The following is a 9,263-nucleotide window of genomic DNA, read 5'->3' as shown; positions in this document are numbered from 1 at the left end:
TTTTTTATTTAAATCGTTAAACTATGCCAAACACGGTAAGTTCAGTTTATTAGTACATTATAATTTCAAACCCATTAGTACGAAATTATAACTAAAAGTCAAGTGTTTATCGTCGTTTCCTTCAGTAAAATGTTCGCTCGCCGCACAAAGAAAACAGTATAAAAGCGTCCATTAGGCGCCCAGTGAGGTGTAAGGTTGACCTCCTCCAGCTCACAGATAAAACGTCCCCAATCTAAACGCATCCAATTACCGATGTCGACGGTACAACAATGAATGTAGCAAATTACCGCTTTTTTAAGCGTTTCAAAAGCCATTGTCGAATGGTTTGCACCGAAACAAACGGCAACAATAAACATTGAAAAGGAAAGTGTAGTATTTTACGATGTGAGCAAATATAAAGGGCGAAATGGTAATAGGTGTTAATGTGGCGAAATCAGGGAGCAATCTGAATAGAGTTCGCGCCCCGGGTGCTCCGGGCACGGAGCTCCGCACGTTCGTTAGCTCAATATTTTTATAACAAATCATCGAATCGGCAATCGTTTTGTTTGAATTGTAACGAACTATTGAATACAACAAACTCTCAGGATAATTTACGCCTCAATAAATCGGAAGTAAACACGATTTCAAGAAAAGGACCTTTTTATCGCACATTAAGCATTGACTTATTAACTTTCGCCCGCGACTCCGTCCGCGTAAAAAAAAAACAAACGTGAGTAGCCTATGTGTTCTTCGAGACTATCCTCTACATCTATGCCAAATTTTATACAGATCCGTTCAGTCGTTTATGCTACAAACTCTAACAAACATGCATCCATCCATACATCTAAACTTTCGCATTTATAATATTAGTATGATTTCTCTGCATATTTAAGTTACGTATTTACATTATACATACATACGGATAGATGTAAAGTGACATAAAATTATTATAATTTTAACCCTTGTTGGCTTCTAATAAACTATTCTTGTTTGCATGCATAAGAGCGTACATCTGAAACTAAACTATCGCACGACTATTTAGACTCGCTTTGAGCTTATATGGAGATGCGCACACTACTCGATTTTTAGTTGTACAAAACAGTTGAATTGGATCTAAAACAATCGACAATCGCACAACTGTGGTGCGACAGTTTAGTCAAAGGTGTGCGCTCTAAGAAGCATTTAAAGGAAGATAACGAAACGCATATAATAAAATCTTACTAATATTATAAATGCGAAAGTTTAGATGGATGGATGTATGGATGGATGGATGGATGAATGGATGTTCGTTAGAGTTTGTAGCCTAAACGGCTGACCGGATGTCTATGAAATTTGGCATAGACGTAGAGAATAGTCTGGAAGAAGACATAGGCTACTCACGTTTGTTTTTTGAACTCCACCCGGACGGAGTCGCGGGCGAAAGCTAGTCTCTAATAATTATAAGATTAAAATTATCAGACACATTGTTATTTTCATCCACATTTTAATTTACAATACGTTTAGTTTTAACACTATCTTCTTTCTCTGCCGACCATAAAACGAGTAAACAGTAACATAATATCAGGCTAGTAAGTACATTGACGCAATATAGTCGGTCAACACTCAACAAGGGGCGAGTCTTACGCCAGTCCTGCGCCAGTAAACACCAGCAAAACAAACAAACTCAAGTGGCAGACCGCCCATAGATTCGCACTTCACGGCAACGTTCGAGGAAATAGGGCAAACGATACTCACCACGTAAATATGTTTGTTTTACCAATGAAAGATGTGAGCGTTTATAAATATGTGCTATGTAATTATTACTTTTAATTTTTGTTTACGTTAATTTATAGACATGAAATATGTTTTATAAATGAGTAGGTATCTGTTCAAATAAAACTTTTTTTAAATCCTTCAGGGATTCAAGAAGCAAACCTAGCTCCTAGTAGTGGCCCCAGTGGTTGAGAAAATAAGGAGTAAAAGGTTAGCGTGGTATAGGCATGTTATGAGAAAGGATGAATCGCATGTAACAAGACGGACGTTAGATATAAATGTGGAGGGGTACATCAGTAGAAGTAGACCTAGAAAGAGATGGATGGACGTGAAAGGTCACATGATCAAGAAGGGAGTGATGACTGAGATGACGGATGATAGAGTGCTTTGGAGGACGAAAACCTGGTACGCCGACCCTACGGGAGTAGGATAAGGCAGCGGAGATGATGATGACTAAACAGTTATAATAATAAAACCAGTCATAAAATCATTTGGAAATCAAACTTATTCGATACAAACACTTCCTACAATAATTGAAACATTTTAAAATAGAAATCGCGGGTTACATTTACGTTTCAATGATTTCAGAACAATATGGCGTTCGTCGCGGGCTCAAGTAAATGTAGAGACGCGGTCGAGCGTCAATCGCATTCGAAGTTACTGGTGTATGCACATTTAATTGTGACTAGGGGTGACGTCCACAGGAACCCTAATCGACAAATTGTTTTGACATCAACGAATATTATCAAAGGATAAATCCGGAAGTCAATTTTTGCTGGAATTCAAATTTTATTTTAAAGTGTTCTATTTTTGAATGATTGTAATGCGTGGTTTACATTCGACCAGTACAGTTTAAAGTTTTAAAGGCAGTAATAGATTGTATGGACTCACTGGTACCAGATCAACTGTAATAGCCAAGTGTGAACCGCGCATAATATCGACACCAAGGGTACATCTAAGGCTTCATTCACATGTACGTAAATCGGAAACATAAATTATATACGATCAAGTCTTTGTTCTTCTTATTATTGTGTACAAATTGACAGAGCAAATCTATACATTGAATTTTAGTAATTTTCTGCCAACAGTAGTCGTTAGCGGAAAGCAATAAGAGATACTTGACTTGACGCAAGAATATAATATTAGTTTGAAAAAATTACGTTGCTTCTTGTAAAAATGGCCTTTAGATATTTTGTCTTTCTGAGTCTTTAAATTATTTAAAACTAGCTTTCGCCCGGGACTTCGTCCACGTGGAATAAAAAAAACAAAAGTGAGTAGTTATGTGTTCTTCCAGACTATCCTCTACATCTTATACCAAATTTAAACGAAATCCGTTCAGCCGTTTGGCGTACAAACTCTAACAAACATCCATCCATCCATACGCATCTAATACGCATTTATAATATTATGATTGTGTTTCGTTTATCAAAATAATTATTAAATGCTGCATCAAGCAAACAAACCGTATTACTATAAAAAGTTAATATTGCTTTTAATAACGAATTTGCTTACAAAAGAAAGTGCGTCATAAGACATGACCTGATTTCGCAATTAAAAACAAACCACATGTATTGAAATTTGATTACTAACAACAATGTATAATTAAAAAGACAATTTTGTAAACGATATTATTTTTTTTTTTGTCGATCGATGCTATAGTAAATCAATACATAAAAATCTATCTATACATATAATATGTGACTGTCTGTTTGTAATAATAAATGAAAAATTTGAGATTTCGGGAAGATGGTGTATTTGCGTTGCTGTAACGAAAGTCGCATTTAAAAATTTTTTGTCTGTTTGTCTGTCTAACCGTAAGCCGCCTTTGTTCCGGAATTTCGACCAGACTTTCATTGTAGCTGGCATAGGATAGGCTACTTTTTCTTCTTCATATTGCGTGGAAGAAGTCGCGGGAAACAGCTAGTATCAAATAAATCGTATTATAATGCTCTCACTGATTGCATTTGATAAGTGTTTTTACAACAACGGACCACCGAGTGTTAAAAAAATGTTCAACTGTGTTGTTATTTTTTCAAACAAACTCGATCTTTATATGAGTGGATCGATCCATTTCATTCGAATAACAGGACGTGTTATGTTTGTTTAATGTCATTATTCTTGGAAGATAAAATATTTTATATTTAGATTGAACAGTAGCGAGATACTGGCTGTAATTTTTAGACCTTTATTGCACTAAGCGATTAGTCGCACGACGCTTACCGCCGGCTACTTCTGTTCACATACGCCGTTTCAGTAACTAGTACTTACATGAGTAGTAGCGCTAGTGGAAATGGGGATTTACTGAATAAATCTAGACCCTCTCGCTAACATTATTGTATATTTTTTAAATGACAGTATGAATTATGAAACTAGAATTTTCCTTAATAGTTTCCAATTTTTTCTCTTATGTGGATTTACACACAATAAATAAAGAAACAGGATAACAGAAACTCATAAAAGTATTTGTAATACTAAAGAAAACAATATGTGACGGGCATTTCGTATCTCTTACAACTTTCGATGGCAGCGTGAAGTTTTGAAATGTAGACGGCACAAAGGTGTCCGGGGGAGAGGACGGGAAGGGGAGGGGAACTTCAAGTGTTGACTTACCCTGGGGACAATGGACGTAAACTCCACTGAGACTGTCCAACAGAGATTATTTTAAAAGGACATTATTTGTTTAGATTAATATGCGTTTAGTATTTTTGTGCGCATGAATTTGGTAATAAACTGTAAGGAATATTATTAATTTTACTGTAGTAGCGTGTCTTCTTTTTTTTTTAACGTACTAGCTACTAGCGCAGCTTCGGAAAATATGAAAAAAATTATTAATATATTGATAGCAAATGGCAAACTTGCTTCCTTGAAGTTAGCATCAACTTATGGTCTCTTTCACACATTATGGTTTTTATCTAAAAAATTTACCCCCTAAGTTTAATGGCTTGAAAATATATAGCCTAAAGCGTGACGTATGTGTACGGCTTTTTAATACCAAAAAAATATTCAAAAATATGCTGTAATTGCCGACATTTTAGGCAACAAAGAAGTGTGTGTTTACGCTTTATTATAATAGTATAGAAGATAATTCTAATACCAGTTTCTCTTCAGATATATAAGAAAGAAATATTATAACTAATTATTGATAATATGGTGATAGTTTCATTAGAACATTTATTCTACGTTTCAAGCACTTTAATATTTGAAAGACCTTGTTAGAGAAAAAAATACGAGTAAGTTTTTAACAGTGGTAGAGCCTGCTTTAATATCTTCGCACGAATGGGTCGGCTCGCCCCCACCGATACCACGACCACACAGAAGACCGTCGTAAAGTGAAAGCAATTCCACTCTTCTTCTGATGAGTGTGGTGCCGAAAGCCGAACTTTAGTCCCTTTTCCTTCGTCCTTTTTGAACGTAGATTTGACGGTGCAGGAGACGCATAGGAAGGAGAAATATCCTCTTTATGGACGTCTCGTCCTCCTTCAACTAAGGGTATTCAACGTATCCGCTATTGAAAATGTCTATGGGCAGCGGTCGCTTCACCATTTTGGCGGATTAAGGTGGCCGCTTGCTCGTTTGCCACCTTGTTATATAAAAAAATAATGTTTTATTTGAAACATCGTTAATCTTTACATAGATAACAAATACTTTTACTCATTAAGGCTAAGCGTATACAAACTCGAGAAAATAAATCAATATGTTATTCAAATATTTGTTAATCTATTCGATTGAGTTACGCGGACACGGCGGTTGCACGCGTTTGTGTCTGTTTGCTTTCCCATCGATGTTGTTGTAGGCAAATTCCAATAAAAATCCAGGTAAATCGATCCACCATCTACGTCACAAGTACCAACAAACACGACAAACATGCAAACATTCATTGCCTCGATTCCATAAGACACGTTCGTTACGTAAATAAAGTTCAAAAAACTCATATCGGTAGCTCATTAATGGAGGAAAGTTTTGACCAAATATTTGAAGATTCCAGCACAATCGGTATTACGGGGCTGTGCTCACAACGCACAAAGACTGGTAGTTGATATAACAGTGCATTTATCGTTGGACGAAACAGAGGAGCTCATTAGAAACACATCGGCCAACATGTGTAAATAAATACCCGCGACTCGCCCAAACATCTTCAGAACGCGGTGACTGCTAACTAACGAACTAATCGGACGTTAATAAATGCGATCTGAATTTATTTTTTATAGAAACAACATAATACCAAATTTACAGCTTTAACATTTCTGTAAGGAAATTTTCAATCAAATTTTAATGTTTTTAAAATTAAAAAAGGACGCAAAGGACATCTATGATAGTCTAAGGGCCTGTTCCACCAAATCGTAAATTGTCTGATAAAAATCAAACGTGTAAAATATGTGATGGAAATATCGGAATTTGTTACCTTTTCTGACAGTAACGTCATTTTAAGCTGAGCCTCTATCAGCCAGTTGTAGGACAGGCCTTAAGTCTCGACAATGCGGTATTTGGGTGCAATCTTAATAGTGTTTTTAATTATATTTTCACAAATATGGCGCCACTTTTGGGTTCAGTTCAAGTTGAATGAGAGTGGTATACTTTGTATAATGTCCGCATCGCTCGATAGCTCGTGGTTAACTCGCGGAGAGCGTGGAAGAGCAATGACAACACGGCAGGAGCCTTCTCGGGTTACAAGTCTTATAACGCAAACAGCCGCCTCTACCCGCATTATGATAGCCTGGTACTTATTTACAATAATTTCTATGAAAATTTATATCAACAATGGCTTTACTTACTTACTTACTTACTTAACAAGGATAAAAAAACTTCATACTTATTAATGAAATTAAAGAATTATAAGCCGTATAATTTAACAAACACGTAAATGAGTCAAAAACATGTTTTTTTTAGCAATGGAAAGTACAAAGTTTAACGTTAAAATATGTGATATCAATTTATTTTTGTGAATTAAAAAAAAACAAATTAGTGCATTTGTTCCTCTTGGTACTCGCTTTATTAAATTATTGTTGCGTTTTGATCATAACAGCTATCCAAGTCAGACGCATTTCAACCACTTGACCGCAGAATAGGGTTACCATATTGAACACTTGTTAACAAGACTTTTCGGCACAAGAAGCTTTCATGAACATAGCAATTTGTTTTTAAAGTTTAAAGTTATTATATATTACCAAATGCACTTGTATTAAAAATTAAAAAAAAACTTAATATTTCCAACAAAGGAAAATAATTTTTATGTATTTAACCAGTTTTAAATACTAATATTGTTATATAACTTGGTGCATTTGTGGTCACAAAAAACTTGGCAGGAAAACAAGCATGTGTATAAATTACCTATACTTAGTTTGTCTTTAAAACTTTTCTTAAGTCGCAACATCATGGTCACCTTAATGCTGATTCAAGTGCAAGGTTCATCTCGTTTTCAAGTCATCGTATGTCAGTTTGTTTGTCTGTTCGTTTGTGTGCCCTCGCACACGCTGTTTGCTTTACATTCTCTTAGCTTAAGGACCGAGGCCAACCAGATTTGACCTCTTCAGCCCACGAGGTAGTTTTCAATATTCAACCACTATATGCCATAGTTACGTTTTATAGAGACCACCATAGGCGTATAAAATAATTTATTAAAACCGACTTCCAAACAAAATACACTAAAAAGTAACAAAGCAATTCCTTTACTTAAACCTCCCTTATATAGTAGCTGTTATGTATTGTGAAATTATTATTACTTTGATGTCGGTGTTAGCCGAGGTTTATTTAGTGATACTTCTGCGTAGGGTTACTACATTTTTAACATAACAATTGGGGTTCGCAATAATTCGTATAGCAACGTTTAAACTGAATCTACATTGACTGACACCGACTTTTGTCATTTATATAATACTAGCTGTCGTCCGCAACTGCGTCTGCGTGGATTTAAAAAAAAACAAAAGTCTATGTGTTCTTTCAAAGTATCTTCTGCATCTATGCCAAATTTCATTGAAATCCGCTAAGCAGTTTAGGCTACAAAGTCTAACAAACATTTTGTAATATTAGTTTGAAGTATAGTTATATCCCATTTTGTGGTGATTCATATTTTTGTTCATACGACTTACATGTTTAGTGTGTAATTTGAAACTACCTTTGTATTTAAAATGTGTCATATTTCAACGTAACACAAACATTTCAAAGTAACGACTAAAAATCAACACTAATCACATCACTTAGCGACAGTAAAATAATTCTGAAAACAACAATTTTCAGTGACAATATTCAATACTGTTAGGAACAAAATTAGTACCGTGCTATAGAATTGGCGCAACTCTAGATTATCGGCATAAACGTCACTTCCCTAGCTGACAGCTGTCAATGTTACTAGAGGTATGGATAGATTGGCGCGCAACCTGAGTCCTGACGAGAAGTGTTGCTCTGAGTTTAAAGTGACAGTATCAATTAAATAAGTTGTCTAAAAATACCAATAATTCTGCGATTATTTACTTAAAATAACACATTTGTCTGACCTTGTTTATTCTGAATGACTTAAGAATACGACGTAAAAATATTCTGCTTGTTTTATAGGGCTATAGCCTAACAGTTGAATGTATAGTGCACTGGTCTGTAGGAAAATTAACAAGGCTTCGGTCCAACAAGGGCAATTTCCCAACACGTAGCACGTACCACGTGTGTCGTTAAGCGAGGCGGAATGCTAATGTCTGAGCCCCGGGCTGGATGTTTAGGTAATGTTTGTTATATTGTGTATATACAGACAAAGAATTAAATTCCCTTCCCATTTAAGATCGAATATCGTTTAGAAAACTGTAGCTGTAAATGTGTGCGCACACCTGAAATTAAACAATCGCATAATTGTTTAGTCTATTTGATTTTTATCAGCTTATATGGAGACGCGCACATTACTCGATTTTTAGTTGTGCAACTAAACAGTTGTGCGATAGTTTCTTCAAAGGTGTGCGCAAACTGCAAGAATTATAATTTAGTTTAAAGAAGAATAATTACTTATTACTAGCTTTCGCCCGCGACTCAGTCTGCGTGGGATTAAGAAAAAGAAAAGGAAATAGCCGAAGTGTTCTTCCAGACTTTCCTGTACATCTATGCCAAATTTCATCGAAATCCGTTCAGCCGTTTAGGTTACAAACTCTAACAAACATCCATCCATCTAAACTTTTGCATTTAAAATATTAGTAAGATTAGTAAGATGTAAGTTTGCTATGAGATTTTTTCTACTTAGTTGCGTTTTGAGCTTCAAATAAATTTCTAACGTAATGGGTAGGAGATATACGTCCTCAGCTGTATATTACATAGTTTTATAAAGGGTGAATATATTAAAGGATTTGTTTTGCATTTTCGTAGCCGTTTTTGTAGCGCTGAGGAAATATATGTTATTTTTGCTACGAGTGGTGTTTATCACTGTTTAGGCGTCTTATTTACTATATATTCTATTTTTATTTACTATCTTACATACAGTTATTCTTTTTAATATAATTAGAAATACAAGACCTGAATAATGTAGAGAACTAGCGTAGAGGATGAACACTGATTTTTTT

General features: G+C 35.2%; 1 protein-coding gene across 1 annotated transcript in view; it reads left to right on the top strand.

Moving 5' to 3' along the window:
* The first annotated feature begins 406 nt into the window (after positions 1 to 406).
* The window catches only part of LOC106111510 (zinc finger protein 177-like), a 59,983-nt gene continuing 51,126 nt past the window's right edge, over positions 407 to 9,263 (top strand). The window contains exon 1 of the mRNA XM_013293627.1: positions 407 to 496. Within this exon, the coding sequence (XP_013149081.1) occupies positions 407 to 496 (90 nt within the window). The remainder of the gene's footprint in view (positions 497 to 9,263) is intronic.

This window comes from Papilio polytes, unplaced genomic scaffold (genome assembly GCF_000836215.1).
Source record: "Papilio polytes unplaced genomic scaffold, Ppol_1.0 DF824158.1, whole genome shotgun sequence".
In the NCBI taxonomy this organism is placed as follows: Eukaryota; Metazoa; Arthropoda; class Insecta; order Lepidoptera; family Papilionidae; genus Papilio; species Papilio polytes.
Note: the sequence above shows the minus strand (reverse complement) of the source record. Positions and strands in the feature narration are given on the sequence as shown.